A 21,679-nucleotide genomic window follows, 5' to 3' on the forward strand; every position below is an offset into this window, starting at 1 on the left:
AACATCGCTCACCATCAGGGAAATACAAATCAAAACCACAAGGAGATACCACCTTACGCCTGTCAGAATGGCTAACATTAACAACTCAGGCAACAACAGATGTTGGCGAGGATGGGGAGAAAGAGGATCTCTTTTGCATCGTTGGTGGGAATGCAAACTGGTGCAGCCACTCTGGAAAACAGTATGGCAGTTCCTCAAAAATTTAAAATAAAACTACCCTATGACCCAGCAATTGCACTACTAGGTACTTATCCAAAGGATACAGGAATGCTGTTTTTATGGGGCACATGCACCCCAATGTTTATAGCAGCACAATCAGTGGTAGCCAAAGTATGGGAAGAGCCCAAATGTCCATTGATGAATGAATGGATAAAGAAGATGTGGCATATATATACAAGGGAGTATTACTCGGCAATCAAAAAGAATGAAATTTTGCCATTTACAGCTATGTGGATGGAACTAGTGGGTATTATGCTAAGTGAAATAAATCAGAGAAAGACAAATATCATATGATTTCACTCATGTGGAACTTAAGATACAAAACAGATGAACATAAAGGGAAGGGAAGCAATAATATAAAAACAGGGAGGGGGACAAACCATAAGAGACTCTTAAATACAGAGAACCAGGGGCGCCTGGGTGGCTCAGTCGGTTAAGCGTCCGACTTCAGCTCAGGTCACGATCTCGCGGTCCATGAGTTCGAGCCCCGCATCGGGCTCTGGGCTGATGGCTCGGAGCCTGGAGCCTGCTTCCGATTCTGTGTCTCCCTCTCTCTCTGCCCCTCCCCCGTTCATGCTCTGTCTCTCTCTGTCTCAAAAATAAATAAACATTAAAAAATAAATAAATAAATACAGAGAACGAACAGAGGATTGCTGGAGGGGTTGTGAGTGGGGGGGGGGGGTGGGCTAAATAGGCAAGTAGCATTAAGGAGGACACTTGTGGGAATGAGCATTGAGTGTTATTTGTAAGTGATGAATCACTAAATTCTATTCCTGAAATCATTATTACACTATATGTTAACTAACTTGGATGTAAATTTAAAAAATAATAATAATGATAAAAAGAAAATTTTCATTTCATGTTTATATATGTATGCATTATGATATTAAATGAATTTCTTACTTTGAGTCATCATCTACAATTCTTTTTATGGCCCAAATTTTGAAAAACTCTGCAGATTAAAAAAAGATATGTACAAAACTACTTAATAAAAGTATTCAAAAGATATAAAATTATAAAATGGCTTGCATATGTTACAAAATGATCTAATTTCATGGAAATCCAAAACAAGCAAAGCTCTGTGAAAAAGGAAAAATAAACATACCAAACAGATCATTTATACTTTTCTTCTTTATCTATATTTAAAAATTTTCTACAATGAACATGTCATCTTTAAACATATTTCTTGAATAATAATAATAGTTTTTAAAGTTTCCCAAATAATTATATATTGTATATTAGTATTTTCTTTTATTTATTTATTTATTTATTTATTTATTTATTTAATATATGAAATTTATTGTCAAATTGGTTTCCATACAACACCCAGTGCTCATCCCAAAAGGTGCCCTCCTCAATACCCATCACCCACCCTCCCCTCCCTCCCACCCCCCATCAACCCTCAGTTTGTTCTCAGTTTTTAACAGTCTCTTATGCTTTGGCTCTCTCCCACTCTAACCTCTTTTTTTTTTTTTTTTTTCCTTCCCCTCCTCCATGGGTTTCTGTTAAGTTTCTCAGGATCCACATAAGAGTGAAACCATATGGTATCTGTGTGACTTAGCATCACACTCTCCAGTTCTATCCACGTTGCTACAAAAGGCCATATTTCATTCTTTCTCATTGCCATGTAGTATTCCATTGTGTATATAAACCACAATTTCTTTATCCATTCATCAGTTGATGGACATTTAGGCTCTTTTCATAATTTGGCTATTGTTGAGAGTGCTGCTGTAAACATTGGGGTACAAGTGCCCCTATGCATCAGTACTCCTGTATCCCTTGGGTAAATTCCTAGCAGTGCTATTGCTGGGTCAGAGGGTAGGTCTATTTTTAATTTTCTGAGGAACCTCCACACTGCTTTCCAGAGCGGCTGCACCAATTTGCATTCCCACCAACAGTGCAAGAGGGTTCCCGTTTCTCCACATCCTCTCCAGCATCTATAGTCTCCTGATTTGTTCATTTTGGCCACTCTGACTGGCGTGAGGTGATATCTAGTGTGGTTTTGATTTGTATTTCCCTGATAAGGAGCGACGTTGAACATCTTTTCATGTGCCTGTTGGCCATCCGGATGTCTTCTTTAGAGAAGTGTCTATTCATGTTTTCTGCCCATGTCTTCACTGGGTTATTTGTTTTTCGGGTGTGGAGTTTGGTGAGCTCTTTATAGATTTTGGATACTAGCCCTTTGTCCGATATGTCATTTGCAAATATCTTTTCCCATTCCGTTGGTTGCCTTTTAGTTTTATTGGTTGTTTCCTTTGCTGTGCAGAAGCTTTTTATCTTCATAAGGTCCCAGTAATTCACTTTTGCTTTTAATTCCCTTGCCTTTGGGGATGTGTCGAGTAAGAGATTGCTACGGCTGAGGTCAGAGAGGTCTTTTCCTGCTTTCTCCTCTAAGGTTTTGATGGTTTCCTGTCTCACATTCAGGTCCTTTAGCCATTTTGAGTTTATTTTTGTGAATGGTGTGAGAAAGTGGTCTAGTTTCAACCTTCTGCATGTTGCTGTCCAGTTCTCCCAGCACCATTTGTTAAAGAGACTGTCTTTTTTCCATTGGATGTTCTTTCCCGCTTTGTCAAAAATGAGTTGGCCATACGTTTGTGGGTCTAGTTCTGGGGTTTCTATTCTATTCCATTGGTCTATGTGTCTGTTTTTGTGCCATATTAATATTTTCTTAACTATGTTACATATGCACAGAAAAAAGACTAGAAGAAGTTTGCCAGAATGTCAAACTTTCAAAGTTTGCCAGAAGTTAGCAGTCATGGTTTTATATGGTGGGATTGTGAGGAGTTTTTAATGTTTTAGAAAATTTGGAAATGTTGGGGCACTTGGCTGGCTCAGTCAGAGGACCATGCGACTCTCAATCTCAGTGTTGTGAGTTCGAGCCCAATGTTAGGTGTAGGGGTTATTTAAAAATAAAATCTAAAAAAAAAAAGAAAAGAAAAGAGAATTTAGAAACGTTTCTAAAATGAACATGCTTTTCTTCCATAATAATTTTTTTTTTTTAGTTAAGTAATCTCTACACCCAGCATGGGACTCGAATTCATGACCCTGAGATCAAGAGTCATGTGTTATACTGACTAAGCAGCCAGGTCCCCCTATAAATAAAAATGTTTAATAAGAGGAGGAAGAGAAGAGACATTTAAAAACAGCCTAGTTCTTTTTGTTTTTTAAGTTTATTTATTTTGAGGAGGCAGAGAGTGAGTGTGGGGGACAGGCAGAGAGAGGGGGAGAGACAGAATCCCAAGCACTCTCCGTTCTCTCAACACATAGCCCAACATAGGGCTCAATCCTAGGAACCATGAAATCGTGACCTGAGCCAAAACCAAGTCAGCTGCTTAACTGACTGAGCCACTCAGGAGCCCCAAGAAGAGCATAGTTCTGATGATATCTTCCTGTTGCCCATTTTATACCCCCCACTGGATTTAGGGCAGGCCAGGGGAGAAAGGCAGACACCCTCACCTCTGCCCAGGGCAGCACCCTCTTTGTTTACCCACCCTGATGTGGCCCTGCTGTCCTTGTGGTTTTTTCTTTCCATGTTATCTTGGGGCATGATTCCCTTATCTCAGGCAAACTGATGAATGGTGATGCTCGTAGGGCAGTGAGCTGTGTGTGAATGCAAAAACGGAAGAATGTCAGTAAGGAGCCTTACACATAAATAATGGGCATAACTCATTTGTATGCCATTGAGCCTCACAGGAGCCATGCCGCATGCTCTTGCAAAATCTCCACAACCTCCAGTTTACAGATGAGGAAATAGGCTCACAGAGGCTCCATGCATGAACCTGTCTGTGTCGCAGTGTAGGTGTCTATGAAGTTTGCATATTTTGTGTCCCCAATCTATCACCAAGTTCTATTAACTAGGATCCCCTAAATAGCTTTCCAATCTGTCCCTTTATACCCTTTTCACTACCAACAACACTACCTCCTCCAGTTAAGCCCTACAGCAGTGGCCTAACTGATCTCCTTCAGGCTTTTTGCACTCTCTGATTCTCTGTCTTTTGGAAATTTAAATTTGAACATGTCAGCCTACCCCACCACTATTACATAAGATTTTGTTGTGACTTCCAGTACTCTTAGGATAGAGACAAAATTCCTTAATGTGGATTACAGAGCCCTGTATAGATACCTCTACCCACTCTGCCTCATGACTCACGATTTCCTCCCTCCTCTCTCTGTTCTAGCCCCATTGGCCTTTTAGTCCTTGTACTCAACATCTCCCTCCTGCCACAGAACCTTTGCATTTGCCCTACCTTCTGCCAGATCCATTCCTGCTGGTCCCTGTGCCTAGTTAACTCCTATTCATCCTTAAGAACTCAGTTCAAACTGTTACCACTTGCTAGGTCACACCCTCAATATAGCACCTTTTACCTTCTTTTCCAGATAACTAAATACAGTTGCAACTTTACATTTGTTTGATTAGTTGATGAATATTTGTTTATTTTTACTCTAAACTGTTAAGTTCCATGAAGGCAGGGACTGTGTTTCTTTGGATCACCAATCTCCAGTACTGAGCATAACACTTGGCCTGCTAGATGAGCTCATAAAATCTTTCTTATTAAGTGACTAGGTTAATGAACAAAACTCATTGAGTCTTCTGACCTGGTTCCTTTTCCTGAAAGGGCTCCCAAACTCTTCAAGAAGAGAGGATGGAGGAACTATCATAATAATGCTTGCCATTGTTATGTGTAACAGGTCATCAAAGTAACAGTTGAGTCTGCAGGCTGCATATTAGAGGCCTCCCTACCACTCATTTCCACCCTCTTCCAAAGAGGCTCAGGAGGGAAGCCACTGTGAAGAAATCCCTGGGCCACCCTTTGGCAGACGTGAAGCCTGGAGCCTCACCAGGAAGGCAGGGAGAGTGACAAGGCAAAGGAAGGGAATGGATGTTTACTAAGAAGGGACTCTTGTTTTGGACATCATGTTTACATCTATCAACTCATTTATTCCTCCCCCAAAGCCCCATGTTGCAGATGAGAAAATAGACTCAAAGAGGTTGTGAAATGTGAGGGTTATAAAACCAATGCAGGGCAAAAAACTAAGTTTGAACTCACATCTGGCAGTCTTCCTCTAAAGTCTGGGCTTTTTCAGGCTATTTTCCTGGGCTCCAGCCCTCAAATACCTCCCCCACTCTGTCATCTTAGAGCCCCAAAGTTTTTCATCATTAAAGACTCATCTATTGGCCTTTATCAATAGCTCTCTTTACGCAGTGTATGGTGGTTGAAATCGATACACTGGAAACAGAAACTCAACATTGTAAAGGCAACTACTGTGAGACCTAAAAAGAAATATATAAACAAGATCCTGTGTTGAACTCGAGTTGGAAGAGACGAGTCTGGTCTCAGGATGGAGGTAAAACTGCCACCCGGTTGCCCTCAGCCCGACTCCAGCTGTCGCTGCCACCGCCAGGAGGAGGGCCATGATCTAAAGGAACAAGAGGAGTTGAGAAAACTGTTTATTGGTGGTTTGAGCTTTGAAACTGCAAATGATAGTTTATGAGAACGTTATGAAAAATGGGACACACTTACAGATTGTGTGGTGATGAGAGACCCCCAAACAAACCATTCCAGGGGTTTTGGTTTTGTGACTTACTCTTGAGTGAAGAGGTGGATGCAGCCATGTGTGCTCGACCACACAAGGGTGATGGACGTGTAGTGGAACCAAAGAGAGCTGTTTCTGGAGAGGATTCTGCAAAGCCTGGTGCCCATCTAACTATGAAGAAAAATTTCGTTGGTGGTATTAAAGAAGATACAGAAGAATACAATTGGAGAGACTGCTTTGAAAAGTATGGCAAGATGGAAACCATAGAAGTTATGGAGGACAGGCAGAGTGGAAAAAAGAAAGGATTTGCTTTTGTAACTTTTGATGATCATGATACAGTTGATAAAATTGTTCAGAAATACCATCACTATTAATGGGCGTAATTGTGAAGTGGAAAAGGCCCTTTCCAAACAAGAAATGCAGTCTGCTGGATCACAAAGAGGTCGTGGAGGTGGATCTGGCAACTTTATGGGTCGTGGAGGAAACTTTGGTGGAAGAGGAGGCTACGGTGGAGGTGGTGGCAGCAGAGGTAGATATGGAGGAGGTGATGGTGGATATAATGGATTTGGAGGTGATGGTGGCAACTGTGGTGGTTGTCCTGGTTAAAGTAGCAGAGGAGGCTATGGTGGTGGTGGGCCAGGATATGGAAACCAAGGCGGTGGGTATGGCGGTGATGGTGGAGGATATGATGGTTACGATGAAGGAGGAAATTTTGGAGGTGGTAACTATGGTGGTCGTGGGAACTATAATGATTTTGGAAATTATAGTGGACAACAGCAACCAAGCTGAGGACCCATGAAAGGGGGCAGTTTTGGTGGAAGAAGCTCGGGCAGTCCCTATGGTGGTGGTTATGGATCTGGTGGTGGAAGTGGTGGATATGGTAGCAGAAGGTTCTAAAAATTTTCAGAAGAAAAGGGCTACAGTTCTTAGCAGGAGAGCGAGCAAGGTGTTGTCAGGAAAGCTGACAGGTTACTTTGAGACAGTCGTCCCAAGTGCATTAGGGGAACTGTAAAAATTTGCCACAGAAGGAACGATGCTGCATAGTCAGAAAAGTTCCTGCAGCTTAAACAGGAACCCCTTCTTGTTCAGGACTGTCATAGCCACAGTTGGCAAAAAGTGCAGCTATTGATGAATGCAATGTAGTGTCAATTACATGTACATTCCTGAGGTCTTCTATCTGTTGTAGCTTTTTCTTTTTCTTTTTGTTACCTGAGGTGTATTGCCCTGTAAATTGGGTAGTAATCCCAGGAATAAAAATTAAGGAATTTTTAACTTTTCAATGTTTGTGTAGTTCAGTTTTTCTACGTTTTAGTACAGAAATTTTAACAAAATACAGTTTTGAAGGTGTTTAGTTGCGAGTTAATAAGTAAAGAAGAAGGTCATTGTTAATTACTATTTTGAATGAATTTTGCTAACGTTAACTGTGAAGAAACACCTGCTGACTTGCAGTTTAAGGGGAATCTATTCTCCGCATTTCCAAACCATGAAATGAATGGACTCTGACATGTGGAGAGAATAGATATTTGTATGTTTGCAATGTGTGTTTTAGATAAATACTTGGACATTTAAATTAGCATATTTGTAAATTTAATAGCATTAAGATTTACCTTCAAATGAAAAAAATCTCAAAATTAAAAAGAAAGAAAAATATACATATAACAAAAATTTGAATGTGGAAAGTAAAAAGGGGATGATGAATCTCCCATCATTCATATTGAGGAGACAAGAGATGCTATCTAAAATGGACAAATATATGACATTACACAAAGGGATAATGGTGATTACAGGAGAATTAAAAACAGAAGCTGTTGATGGGGTTGCTTCTGGGGAGTAGAGCTGGGGAGAGGAGAGAAACTTTCATTTTTCATTTGTTTGTCCTTCTGAGCTGTTCATCTTTTAAAAAAATTACAGTGTTCTTCTGTAACTTTTCTAAAAAGTTTAGAATATTTTGTTGCAAAAGACTAAACAAACAAACATACCCTTCCTTTAGAATGCAGGTACTGTGTGTTTAAAACTGTTAGTCTTGACACCTGGGTAGGAGGTAGGTCTTTGGGTTTCCTCTGTGTCAGGAAGGACTTGAGTCAGGGGAGGGTCATGTGATGAAAATATGGCTTCCTAAGCAGTTGCTTCTCGGGAACGGGCATGGGAGAGAAGCTTGATAAATTTACCTTTGCAAGCACAGGGCCACGCTGATAGAGGAGCACCTCTTCCCTCACATATTTCATAATGCAGCTCGCATTCAGACACACCCAGACACAAGAGGGTACTGACCCTAAGAGGGCCAGAAATAACCATCCCTTGTAACTATCTGCGGTGAGACTCTGCCCCTACCAGTGCCACACTCTGAGCTGGACCTCCTACCTGCCTGGGACCCTGCTCCTGCAGGATCCATCTGACTCCAGCTCCTCAGGGCCCAGGTGGATCTAGTTCCAGGAAGATGAGATGCTGAGTGCTCTCTGGTGAGTGTGATTCGGGTCCTGTTCCAGAACTGGCCATAGAGCACTGAATCAGAGCCCTGCACCCCTCAGGACCCAAGGATCCCTTCTTCCTCCCGAGGATTGGCACCCTCTTGACCTTTGCTTATCTGGAATTTATATCACTTTGGGCTACGGCAGCTGCACAAGAGGAGGGCTGGGGCACAGCTCGGGAGTGCCACTCACTGGCAGCTAAGAGCCAGAAGATTGGCATTCCCAGCACCAGAGAAAGTCCTGTTGATCTTTGACCCTCCGCCCCTCCCGGAGACTTGGCCCTCCCTCCTCTTCCTTCCTTTCTTCCTTGCTGGCCTCTCCCTCTGTTCCCCGTCTCCTCACTTCCCTGACACCCTTGCTCTGACTGGCCGTTTTCCCCAGGTTGTTGCTCACGCCAATCCTTCCATGCTGTCTTCAAGCCCTACTTCCTGCACATCTCCCAACGCTGATGGGGAGAACCCAAGTAAGAAGGTCCAGTGGACTTCTGGGAGGAGGAGGACGTCATCCACGGACTCAGAGTCAAAGTCCCACCCCGACATCTCCAAAGTACCCAGGTCCCGGAGACCCAGCCGGCTGACGGTGAAGTATGACCGGGGGCAGCTCCAGCGCTGGCTGGAGATGGAGCTGTGGGTGGACGCGCAGATTCAGGAGCTCTTCCAGGTGAGTGCTACCAGCAGGGTGGGAGGCCACCAGGGGCCTGGGAGAGAGCCTGCTGGGAGACCTCAGGAGGAGCCAGAGGGCCAATGTGAGAGAAAGCTGCTCGCAACAAGTGAATGTGGATTTGCAGTCCAGAAACCTGCCTGCCTCTGGTCTGGGCTCTACCTCTAACTCTCTTCAAAATCTGGGCCAGGTCTTTTCACATCCCTGAGACTTAGTTTCCTAATCCACAAGATGAGCCTGTCAACGCCTGTCATAGCTCCTTTGTAGGACTTTTGTGAAGCTCAAATGAGATACAAGAGCGATTTTTATTTACTTCATGTCTTGACTTACTCTCATCCTGAACACACATACGTGTCAAGGGCTACATTGTCCAGGACTATAGCTATGTGTAGCTATTTGCCTTTCAATTAATAAAAATTAAATAAAATTAAAGGTTCATTTTCTCAGTCACACTAGCCACGTTTCAAGTGCCCAGTAGCCCCACGTGGCTCATTGTTACCACACTGTCAGCACACATATAGAACATTTCCATCCTCTCAGAACAAACAGCAATGGACTAGAATAAGTCCTTGGCCCTGGCTCTGATGGACTCCCCTCAACTCCACCCTGTGAAAAGGATGGCTTTCTGCCCCTTGTCATGAGAAGTGGCACCTTCCCCCTGAGATAACTAAAAATCGGGATCCTAGAGTAGTCACAACTGCTGCTTCAGCAACAAGGGTAGCATTCTGTACACTTAACTCTGTGTTAGGCACTGCACCCAGCACTTGGCATGCGTTACCCCATTCGGCCCTCCGCACAACGCCCTTCGGTAGCTATGTTTTTACCTTGAAGGAAATGGAAGCCTAAAGATGTTGAGTAACAAGTCCAAGGTCATACAACTAGGAAACCAGGAGACCAGGAGCTGCAGCTGGAGCTCTGCCTGCAGAGCCTGAGCGCTTACTCGGGCAGCTTAGTGGTTCTCCAGCCCTGAAGTACTTCAGAAAAAACCAGATGACTTGACTGTGCCTCAACTGACTTTAAATCTACTAGGGTGGGGTCCAGGCACTGGTCTTTTAATAAGCCCCACAGTTAATTCTAGCATGTGGCTGGCTGAGAACCACTGCACCAAGCCAGAGACCAGGAGTCTTGTCCACATACCATGGTCCTTTCTTCTTCTGCTTCTTGACTCAGCTCCTATCTTTTGTTTCTGGGGCAGCAAGGGGCTTGTTATTCTTCCGGGTAAGGGCTGTGTCAGTGGCCCTGTGATTGGGGGTGGAGGAGAATGATGCATGTGACCCAGGCTGTCTTGTGAAGCTCACTGGGTCATGTATCAGTTTGGCCCAGGTGTCAACCATGTCCCCTGCGGCATTCTGGGCTCACTTGTTCAGTGTAGGGAGATGCCCTGGAACTGTGAGCAGGAGAGGCACACGTTCTTGGCCTGCATCTGCTCTGCCCTTGGAGAACAGCTCTACTGCCCTTCTATCCTGCTGGCACCCTCCCGCTCTGGAACAGTTTCACTTTCAGATTGTTGTACACTTGCACAAAAAGTCTCATATTTCAGACACCTCAGAGCAAATTTTTCCAGGTACTGGAGAAAGACACTAGACAAAGAACCTGCTTTTGCAAGATCGGTGCAGGGGGGAAAGCTGTACAATAATGAGCTCATCACATTTGAAAGCAGGATACGTGGGAGGACCACTCCCAGGCAATGACCGAAATAAAATACCTGGCCTGCAGTTGCCATGACACTTGTCCAAAGGTGCCAGGTGGCAGTTCCTCTCACAATCCCAGCACTTTTCAGCAGGAAGCATCCAAGTGCCTGGGGAAGCCCCAGGTGGCTGGTCATCTTAGGCAGAGATGGAGGCAACAGTGTTCAGGCTTACCTAGCCCCACTTCTACCCATATAGAGTCTGTCTCCACCCACCAGGCTCTCCTCGACATGCCCACCTTGGATAGAACTGCTGGGAATTATTCCAGGGATGCATCACTACTTGTTTAGTTTGGTTTAATGGGTTCCAACCTTACCTTGTTGGAGGGCCCCGTCTCATCTCACTGGGTATGCACCAGCTCTGTTGTCGTCAGAGGAACCAAGTCTGGGTTCAACAAAACAGACTTGGGGCCCTAGAGCTCCTATTGTCCAGAGGTGGAGTGTGGATTTGGCTTCTAAGGAAGGATGTAAACACTCATGAGTTTGTTCTATTTTAAGGAGACTCTTGGGGCACCTGGGTGGCTCAGTTGGTTACGGACTTTGGCTGAGGTCATGATCTTGCAGTTTGTGGGTTCAAGCCCCATGTTGGGCTCTGTGCTGACATCTAGGGGCCTAGAGCCTGCTTCAAATTCTGTGTCGTCCTCTTTCTCTGCTCCTCCCCCCACCCCCCCCACCCCCGCTTTCTCTGAAAAATAAATAAACATTAAAAAAATTTAAGGAGACTTGCCCAACAATATGCCCCGCCCCCGATCCCACCCATGATTCCATGTCTCTTTTACAACAAGACTTCTTAAAAGTTTGTCCACACTCACATCCTTTCTTTAAAATGTTTATTTATTTATTTTGAGAGAGAGGGAGAGAAAGTGAGCACACAAGCCAGAGAAGGGGCAGAGAGGGAGAGAGAGAGAATCCCAAGTGGGCTTCGTGCTGTCAGCACAGAGCCAGACTTGGGGCTTGGACTCAGAAACTGTGAGATCATGACCTGAGCCGAGATCAAGAGTCAGATGCCTAACTGACTGAGCCACCTATGTGCCCCCACACTCACATCCTTTACTTACCTTTCCCCTTCCTTTCACTATTCAAACCACTGAAACCTGGCTTCTGTTCCCACCATTCTATTGGGAGCTCTTGCCAAGGTCACCAATCACTGCCTTGGGGCCAAATCTAATGTACACATCAGCAGGGGATACTGTTGACCACTCTAGAGTTTTGAAACGTTCTTCCCCACGCCCCCTCCAAAGAGAAACATTCCTTCCCTATAGCTTCTATGACACTATCTTTTCCTGGTGGCAGCTGGCATTTTGATGCAGGCAGCCCTTCTGATTTGGTGACATTTTAAGAAACAATCTATTAGATTTCCAACTTTAAAAAAGTATTGCTAACAAATATGTGAAACAAACACTTGTTAGCTCATCCCTGAGACTTACTTCATTGCTGGTTCCCATGGCAGAGAGATCAGGAGTACGGGGATGGAACGTGGAGTGAAAGTGAGAAAGGAGATCAGGCAGCATCTGGCAGGAAACCACTTCATGCAATATCGACTCACAGTTTTACCACACTTGTTCATCTCAGCAGGGGTTGTTTGATATATCCACTCATTTCTGAGAATTCAAAAAATACTTTAAGGAAAGAATATTTGGATTATGATATCAGCCCATATTCTCAGCTCCGGACTGCAATGGTAATCTGACTCTCAGTAATATATACATACCTTATATCCAAAATATGTGTAGTTAATATCATAAGTGATATGAAAAGGTTTTTGGGAGTCAGACTAATACTTTTTTTAGAGGTAGAATTCTAATAGTTGGAGTGCAGCTTTACTATTCTGCCCCACTCTCCACCTTCTGGAATTCCAAATGCACATGTGTTAGACCACTTGATATCATACCAAGATCACCAAGACTCTTTTGTCTTCTTCCTACCCCCCCCCCCCCTGTTTTTTTCTTTCTGTGTTTCATTTTGGCTAGTTTCTGTCTCTGTATCTTCAAGTTCAACTGATCTTTACTTTGGCAACGTCACATATGCCATTTCCTCCATTCATCCAGTAAGTTTTTCATTTAAAATACTGTATTTTTCATCTCTGGCTGCTCCACGTTTGTTTTTTTTCTCATAGATTTCATTTTTCTCATTAGTATGTTCATGGTTTCTTCATCTGCTAATTCTGTCATGTGTGTGTGTCTACTTCTATTAACTGATATTTCTCCTGGTTATAGGTCATATTTCCTGCTTCTGGTATGACTAGTGATTTTTTTGACTGGATACTGGACATTTTATGAGTTTCATGTTACTGACTAACTGGATTTTTTTTTTCTTCCTTTAAAGCATTGGGCCTTGTTTTAATAGGCAGTTTAGTTACTTGTGGCTCAGTTTGATCCTTCTGAAGCTTATTTTTAAGCTACATTGAGTCTAGAGTATCCTTTAATCTAGAGAATAATTTAACCCCCAGTCAGGTATGGCCCTTCTGAGGTGTCTACTGAATTCCTAAATGATCAGTGATGACTGTCCACTCTGACTGGATGGAACTTGATTAGTCTCCCAGTCCTGTGTGAGGTCTGGGAACTGTTCATCTCTGTGCCTTTGGTGTCTCATAGTACCTGGGCTTGTGAGGCTTTATCCTATGAATGTGCATCTTGTGTTCAGCAAAGACTCAAGAGAACCTTTATGCAGATTTCTGGAGGTCTCTTTTCATAACACCCTCCTCTCCAGAACTTTGTCTAGCAACTTCCAGCCACCTCAACCCTGAACTCTGATCTCTGTCCTATCAATTTCGCAAGACCACTGTGCTCTCCTTGGGACCTCCCTCTCTGCTCTGTGGTCTGGAAATTGCCTCTAGGAAGAAATACAGGGCAATTACAGAGTTTGTCTCATCTGTTTCCCTTCTCTCTTAGGTAGTCCTGAGCAACCTTTGTCCAATGATTGAGAACATTGTTCATATATATTCTAGTTTTCTAGTTACTTTTAAAAAATGTTTATTCTTGGGGCACCTGGGTGGCTCGGTCGGTTAAGCGTCCGACTTCGGCTCAGGTCATGATCTCATGATCCGTGAGTTCGAGCCCCGCATCGGGCTCTGTGCTGACAGCTCAGAGCCTGGAGCCTGTTTCGGATTCTGTGTCTCCCTCTCTCTCTGCCCCTGCCCTGTTCATGCTCTGTCTCTCTCTGTCTCAAAAATAAATAAATGTTAAAAAAAAAATTAAAAAAAAAATGTTTATTCTTGACACAGAGAGGCAACACGAGTCGGGGAGGGGCAGAGAGAGGAAGACAGAATCCCAAGTAGGCTCAGTGCTGTCAGCACAGAGCCCATTGTGGGACTTGAACCCACGACTATGAGATCACAACCTGAGCGGAAACCAAGAGCCAGACGCTTAACAACTGAGCCACCCAGGCACCCCTAGTTTTCTGGTTACTTATTTTGGGAGAATAAATTCAGTCCCTGTTACTAAGAATAAATATCTGGTTAACTCCCACTCAGCCTTCAGTTCTCAGATTAGAGGTCACTTCCTCCAGGAAGCCTTCTTAAATCCCAGGCTTGGTTATGTTCCCTTTCCATTGTGTTCTCAAAGTATCTCATCAGAGTGCTTATCACTCTGTATTATAACTCCCATTTCACTTGTCTATATCCTTCAGGAGACTATAAGCTTTTCAAGGGCAGGGTTATATCTGTCTGTCTTGCTGTTATGGCCCCAGCACTTATCACAATACTTGGTGCATAGCATGCCCTCAACAAATATGCATTAAATGAATGAAGGATGAACCAGATGAGCTAGAAACCAAGCAAGCAAAAAGGAAAGCCTAGAGCTTAGGGTGAAAGAGCTAACTTAGAACCCTAGCATTATTTATTTTTTAAAAGGCATGGAGTGGTACCTGGGTGGCTCAGTCAGTTGAGCATCCGACTCTTGATTTCGGCTCAGGTCATGATCTCATGGTTTGTGAGATGGAGCCCCACATTGGGCTCTGCACTGAGCACCAGGCCTACTTTGGATTCTCTCTCTCTCTCTCTCTCTCTCTCTCTCTCTCTCTGCCCCTTCCCCATTCATGGTCTCTCTCTCTCTCTGTCTCTCGAAATAAATAAATAAACATTAAAAAAATAAATAATAGGGGCACCTGGGTGGCTCAGTCGGTTAAGCGGCCGACTTCGGCTCAGGTCATGATCTCACGGTCCATGAGTTTGAGCCCCGCGTCAGGCTCTGTGCTGACAGCTCAGAGCCTGGAGCCTGTTTTGGATTCTGTGTCTCCCTCTCTCTGACCCTCCCCTGTTCATGCTCTGTCTCTCCCTGTCTCAAAAATAAGAAAATAAAACGTTGAAAAAATTTTTTAAAAATAAATAAATAAATAAAAAGGCATGGGAGGACTAAAACTGTTAACAGTGGTTACCTGTTGGCAGTTGGAGGAAGGAGAGGGCAGGTGAGGCTTCTTTTTCCTTTTTCTTAACCTAAAAAAAATATATATATCAACTTTATTGAGGTATAACTGACAGAGAATAAAATTCGAAGTGTACATTGGGATGCACTTTTTCATATGTAACCACTACTACCCCAATCAAGATATGGAACATTTCCATCATCTAAAAAGTCCCCCAAATAATGTTAAACAAATTATACAGCTTAAGTACTTTTATATATGTATCTATTTGTCTTCTTGACTGCCTCTAATATGTGGGCTCTTTGAGGACAAGATTTTTGTTTTGTTCATTGAAGCTCCCAAGTTCATAGTGCCAGGTTAATAACAGTAGTCACTGAACATGTATTTGTTGAGTAAATAGATCTTGAAGTATTAAATAATCAGGGGCGCCTGGGTGGCTCAATCGGTTGAGTGTTCAACTCTCATTTTTGGCTTACATCATGATCTCACAGCTTGTGATCAGGCTCTGCACTAACAGCATGGAGCCTGCTTGGAATTCTGTCTCTCTTCTCCTCTCTCTGCCTCTTCCCCGCTTGACCTCTTTCTGTCTCTCTCTGTCTCTGTCTCTCTCTTTCTCAAAAATCAATAAATAAACAACGTCAAAAAGGATTAAATAATCAAAAGGAAAAGGTGAAATTATCAAACCTCTAGAAAATGTAAAGGTGAATATCAAATATTTATTCAAATCCATATGAGAAGAACTTGCTAAGCATTAGAAGAAGGAGAAGGAGAAGAAATGGCAAAACCCAAACTGAAGGGGTGCCTGGGTGGCTCAGTTGGTTAAGTGTCCCACTCTTGACTTCAGGTAAGGTCATGATCCCAAGGTCATGGGATCGAATTCCACCTTGGACTCCGTGCTAAGTGTGGAGCCTGCTTGAGATTCTCTCTCTCCCTCTGCCCCTCTTCCCTGCTTGCATTCTCTCTAAAATAAAATTTAAAAAAAATTAAACCCCCAAACTGGAAAAGACGATTAGTTACATTTAGCTATATATAAACATTTAGCTATATGTAAACACATATATTTCCCCAACCCCTTCCTCACACACAAATTTCCATCATATGTAGAATGAACGTGAGGGCTAATCTAGTTTAAAAAAAAAAAAAAAAAGGCTTCTTAAATCAGTAAGAAAAAACTGAACCCAGTAAAAAAATTAATGAGGCAGCAGTTGAAGTGTATTCTGGTGACCCTGGGGGTTTCCAAGACCCTTTCAGAGGGTTCCTGGTTATGTTCATAGTAATATTGAGATGTCATTTGCCTTTTTCATTATGTTGACGTTTGTACTGATAATGCAAAAACAATGGTGACTCTCAGTGTGAATCAAGAAAGTGGCACCACGAGCACTTGGATGGCTCAGTTGGTGGAGCATGCAACTCTTGATCTTGGGGTCATGAATTCGAGCCCCATGTTGGGTGTAGGGGAATACACAAACAAACAAACAAACAAACAGACTTTTTAAAAAAAGTGGCACCAACCTGTGCTAGGAGTCATGTTCTTTATCACCATGCCACTTTCACTTAAGAAAGTCCTGTTGGGATGAACACTGGGTGTTGTATGGAAACCAATTTGACAATAAATTTCATATTAAAAAAAAAAGTCCTTGATAAAGCAGTAAAAAATCACAAGTTTATTAAACCTTGGCCATTGAGTTCACATCTCTCTCTCTCTCTCTTTAATATTTATTTATTTTTGAGGGACAGAGACAGACCATGAGGAGGGAAGGGGCAGAGAGAGATGGAGAAACTGAATCCAGAGTAGGATCCAGGCTCTGAGCTGTCACCACAGAGCCTGACACGGTGCTCTAACTCACAAGCCGTAAGATCATGACCTTAGCTGAACTCAGACACCTAACCAACTGAGCCACCCAGGCGCCCCACATCTCTTTTTTTTTAATAGACTTATTAAAATAGACTTATAAAATAAATATGTTTATTTATTTTTGAGAGAGAGAGAGACAGAGTATGAAGGGGGAGAGAGGGAAACATAGAATCTGAAGCAGGCTGCAGGCTCTGAGCTGTCAGCACAGAGCCCAATGCAGGGCTAGAACTCATGAACTGCGGGATCATGACCTGAGCTGAAGTCAAGACACTTAATTGACTGAACCACCCAGGTGCCCCTAGACTTAATTTTTAGAGCAGTTTTTGGTTCACAGGAAGACTGAACAGAGAGTTCTCATGTTCCCCCTGTCCCCACGCATGCATAGCCTCCCCCATTATCATTCCCCAACTAGAGCAGTACAATGTTATGGTTGATGAGCCTACATTGACACATTATAATGACTCAAAGTCCATAGCTTGTATTAGGGTTCATTCTTGGTATTGTACATTCTAAGGGTTTGGACGAATGTGTAATGATATGTAGCCACTATTATAGTATCATACAGAGTATTTTCTCTGTCCTAAAAGTCTTCTGTGTTCCACCTATATATCCCACTTTCCCCATTATTCCAACTGATCTTTTTACTGTCTCCATAGTTTTGCATTTCCCAGAATGTTGTATAGTTGAAATCATACAATATGTTTGGCCAAATTCAGATTGGCTTCTTTCACTTATTCCATGTGTTTGCAGTTCATTTAGTCTTTTCATGGCTTGAAGCTCATTTCTTTTAGTGCTGAATAATAATTCCATCGGCTGGGTGTGCTGTTGATTTATCCATTTACCTATTGAAGGATGTATTGGTTGCTTTCAAATTTTGGCAGTTATGAATAAAGTTGCTATAAACATCTTTATGCAGGTTTTTATATGGATATGTTTCCAGCTCACTTGGGTAAATACTAAGGAGCTTGATCACTGTATCATATGGTAAAAGTGTGTTTAGTTTTGTAAGAAACTGCCAAAATGTCTTCCCAAGTGGCTGTACTATTTAGCATCCTTACCAGCAATGAATGAAGGTTCCCCTTGTTCCATATCCTCATCAGCATTGTGTTGTCAGCATTTTGGATTTTTTGCCAATTTGATAGGTATGTAGTATATCTCACTGTTGTCTTAATTTGCAATTTCCTACTCACATATTATGTTGAATATCTCATATCCTATTTGCCATTTGCATATATTCTTTGGTGAGGTATCTGTTCATATCTTTTCTGATTTTTCAGTTGGGTTGTTCCTTTCTTACTTTTGAGTTTCAAGAGTTCTTTGTCTATTTTGGACAATAGTCCTTTATCAGATACATCCTTTGCAAATATTTTCTCCCAGTCTGTAGCTTGTCTTCTCATTCCCTTGAGCTTCTTTCATTTTCAATTTTATAAACTCTGTATTGTTTAAATTATTTCACTGACTATAATAACTTTTGTTTTTTTAAGTTTATTTATTTTGAGAGAGAGAGCACACATGCATGTGTCAGCAGGGGAGGGGCAGAGAGAGAGAGGGAGAGAGAATGCCAAGTAGGGCTCGAACCCATGAACCATGAGACCATGACCTGAGCTAAAATCAAGTGTCACACACTCAATCGACTGAGCCACCCAGGTGCCCCTGACTGTGATAACTTTTAAAGACAGTTTTATTAAGATATGATTCACATACCATACAATCACTCACTTGCAGTGTATACTTCCAGTAGTTTTAAGTATCTTTGGGGTTATACAACCACAACTTAATTTTAGGACATTTTATCACCCCAGAAAGAAACCCTGTGCCAATTAGCAGTCACACCTCATTCCTTACCACCACCACTCCCAGCCCTAGGCAACCACTAATCTACTTTGTGTCTCTATGGATTTATCTATTCTGGACATTTCATACAAGTTGAATCATAATATGTGGCCTTTTGTAACTGGTTTCTTTCACTAGCATAATGTTTTCAAGGTTCATCCATGTTGTAGTCTGAATCAATGCTGTGTTCCTTTTATTGTTGAGCAATATTGTATAGCTACATTATATTTTATTTATCCATTCATCAGTTGATGGAGATGTGTATTATTTTACCTTTTGGCTATTATGAATAATACTGCTATGAACATTCATGCAAACTTTTGTGTTGACATGTTTTCATTTCTCTTGGGAGTAGACCTAGGAGTAGGATTGCTGGGTCAGGTGACAACTCTATATTTAACATTTTAAAGAACTGCTGGGGAGCCTGGGTGGCTCAGTTGGTTAAATATCTGACTCTTGATTTCAACTCAGGTCATGATCCCACAGTTGTGGGTGTGAACCCTGCTTGATTTTCTAGCTCCTTGGGGTGCCTGGGTGGCTCAGTTGGTTGAGCATCCGACTTCAGCTCAGGTTATGATTTTGCGGTCCATGGGTTCGAGCCCCATGTCGGGCTCTGTGCTGACAGCTTGGAGGCTGGAGCTTGCTTCGGATTCTGTGTCTCCCTCTCTCTCTGACCCTTCCCAGCTCATGCTCTGTCTCTCTCTCAAAAATTAAAAAAATAATTTTTTTTAATTAAAAAAAAAAGATTTTCTAGCTCCTCTCCCTCTGCCCCTGCCTCTTTCTCTCAAAACAAACAAACAAACAAACAAATAAAAAAGAACTGCAAAACTGTTTTCCAAAGCAGCTGTACCATTTTAGATCCTTACCAACAACATGCATACACCTTTGAAATTAAACAGGTACTCTTTTTATTTTTTAAAAATTTTTAAAAATGTTTATTTATATTTGAGAGAGACAGCACGTGAGCACTGTAGGGGCAGGGGGAGATGGGGGGAGACAGAATCTGAAGCAGGCTCTAGGCTCTGAGCTATCGGCACAGAGCCCGATGTGGGGCTCAAACTCATGAGCCATGAGATCATGACCTGAGCTGAAGTTGGATGCTCAACCGACTGAGCTACCCAGGTGTCCCGAACAGGCACTCTTTTTAAAGAAGCCTAGCCCTGTTTCAGATAGAAGATAGTAGGTATTCAGTAAGTGGTGAATGGCAGAATGAACATGTAGTCTGAGGAGTGTGGTGAGGAGACAGACTGAACATGGAAGTAGGGTAGGAGATGGGTGAGCCCGACAGTAACTTTCACTCCAGCACCAGCTAGCCAGGCCCCTCTGAGCCCCATGTGATTCCCAAACAGGGTCAACCAACTCCTCCTGAGCCTGAGATTGACCTGGAAGCTCTCATGGAACTATCCACAGAGGAACAGAAGACTCACTTGGAGGTAGAATGTGGGCCTGGGGTTGGGGAATGGAAGCTGAGCTTAGAGAGGGAGGAGCCCAGGAACTCAGGTTTTGCCTCCTTGAGTGGCATGGGGAGAACCAGTTCAGAGGAGAGGATTCCTGGGAAGCTGAGTGGAGGCTTGTGGGAAAGTTCTGTGGCTCAGGGACTCACTCTTTGCTCTTTTCCACCAGGCTCTTCTCCAAAACTGCCCCCGCCCCACAGAGGTAAGGGATGCTCTGCTGCTCTGGGGGTAAGCGGGACCTAGAGGGGAGGCAGCTAATGAAGAGGAGTATTTGAGAGGAAGGCTTAGCGCTAGGTCCTTCTCACCTTCCCCAGCTCTGGAGACATGGGGTCAGGGGAGATTAAGAAGGGCATTGTGGGTGGGCGTGACCCCTTTCCTTGATCTCATCCCTGTTTCTCTTTCAGTCTTTTATCTCTGAGCTGCTCAGTCAACTCAAGAAACTCCGGAGACTCAGTCGGCCTCAGAAATAAGCCTTGGGAGACTACCTTCAGCAGCCTTAGCACTGCCAGGCCTGCCCTGAACCTCAGAATCCTGGGCTGAGAGGGAAATGGTCCCCTGGGACAAAGACAAGGAATGTGGAAGATGAGAAGGGACATTTGGATACCTCTTGTGTATGTGTAGTCACAGCTGGTTCCTGTTAGCTAGGCTTTCTGGAAGCCATTCATGGCTGTTGCCCGGTACTTTCCTTGGCAGCCAAGTGGATAAAACCTTTGGGAGCCCCAGCTGAATGGAGTGTGGAGCATATCTGTCCTGAGGGATAGGGGAGGGGAGGGTGAAGTGATATACCAGAAGGCTAGCATCCTGAGTCACCAGATCCATACTTCATTCACCCATCCATCTATCCATCCATCCATCCATCCATCCATCTAGATAGGCCTTGAGAATTCAAAGGTGAAGGTCACAGTTCTACTTTAGAGCTCATGATATAGCAAGGCCCAGAGGCCAAGCAGAGGGCACCAGACTAGGACACACAGCATCCTGCATCACCAACAGGAGCCCAAGTGGCAACGACTAGTTCTGAATCCCATAGAGGAGGTAATAGGGAAAACCTAGTTGGGTCTGCGGAAATCAGGGATAGCTAACCCTCCTCTCTCCCTAAAGGATTCAGGAGGCATCAGGCTGAGAACTAACATGAGCTGGCTCCGGCCAGCAGCAGAAAGAGAAAAGGCAGGAGCTAAGTAGAGGTGTGTAAAGGGTACAGGTGGAGACTCCAGGAGTCAGCTCAGGAAGGTGTGGCTGGAAACAGACACTAGGTCTGAATGGCAGGCAGGTTGGGACAGGAGCCTGGAGAGGTGGCATCCTTTGGGAGTAAGACAGGAAGCAGGGCATGCATCCACTGTTTGTGCAAGCACTGTCTGAGTGCTAGGGAGGCTGAGGAATCTAAGATGGTGGGGCCTGCAGGCTACAATGGGTTGCCCAGAGCAGGACACATAGTTCAGATCAGTTGAATGAATATCCATGCCTACTGCATATGAGGTTCCAGGGTGGATGGGACTGTTCCTCCTTGGAGAAGCCTGTAGGATAGCCCGACTTTTTTCCTCACTCCACAGGACTGGACTTCTAGTGGAGGTCCTGCTCTTGCCACCTCTCCAGGGGTCCAGGCTCA

General features: G+C 43.5%; 1 protein-coding gene and 1 pseudogene across 2 annotated transcripts in view; both read left to right on the forward strand.

Annotated features, from left to right (window-relative positions):
• PPP1R14D (protein phosphatase 1 regulatory inhibitor subunit 14D) overlaps positions 1–21,602 on the forward strand; it is a 27,996-nt gene extending 6,394 nt beyond the window's left edge. Inside the window, exons 3-6 of one of the 2 annotated variants that reach the window (XM_078448501.2) lie at positions 8,604–8,882; positions 19,969–20,052; positions 20,243–20,275; positions 20,478–21,602. In XM_078448501.2, coding sequence (XP_078304627.1) covers positions 8,628–8,882; positions 19,969–20,052; positions 20,243–20,275; positions 20,478–20,543 — 438 coding nt within the window. In that variant the 5' untranslated portion in view covers positions 8,604–8,627 and the 3' untranslated portion in view covers positions 20,544–21,602. Of the gene's footprint in view, positions 1–8,486; positions 8,883–19,968; positions 20,053–20,242; positions 20,276–20,477 lie in introns of those variants that run through there. The other variant, XM_078448500.2, reaches the window with a different exon arrangement.
• Positions 4,924–6,914, forward strand: LOC144616556 (heterogeneous nuclear ribonucleoprotein A3 pseudogene; annotated as a pseudogene).
• Positions 21,603–21,679: the final 77 nt, after the last annotated feature.

The sequence above is a fragment of the Panthera onca genome, chromosome B3, assembly GCF_046562875.1.
Source record: "Panthera onca isolate mPanOnc1 chromosome B3, mPanOnc1 haplotype 2, whole genome shotgun sequence".
In the NCBI taxonomy this organism is placed as follows: Eukaryota; Metazoa; Chordata; class Mammalia; order Carnivora; family Felidae; genus Panthera; species Panthera onca.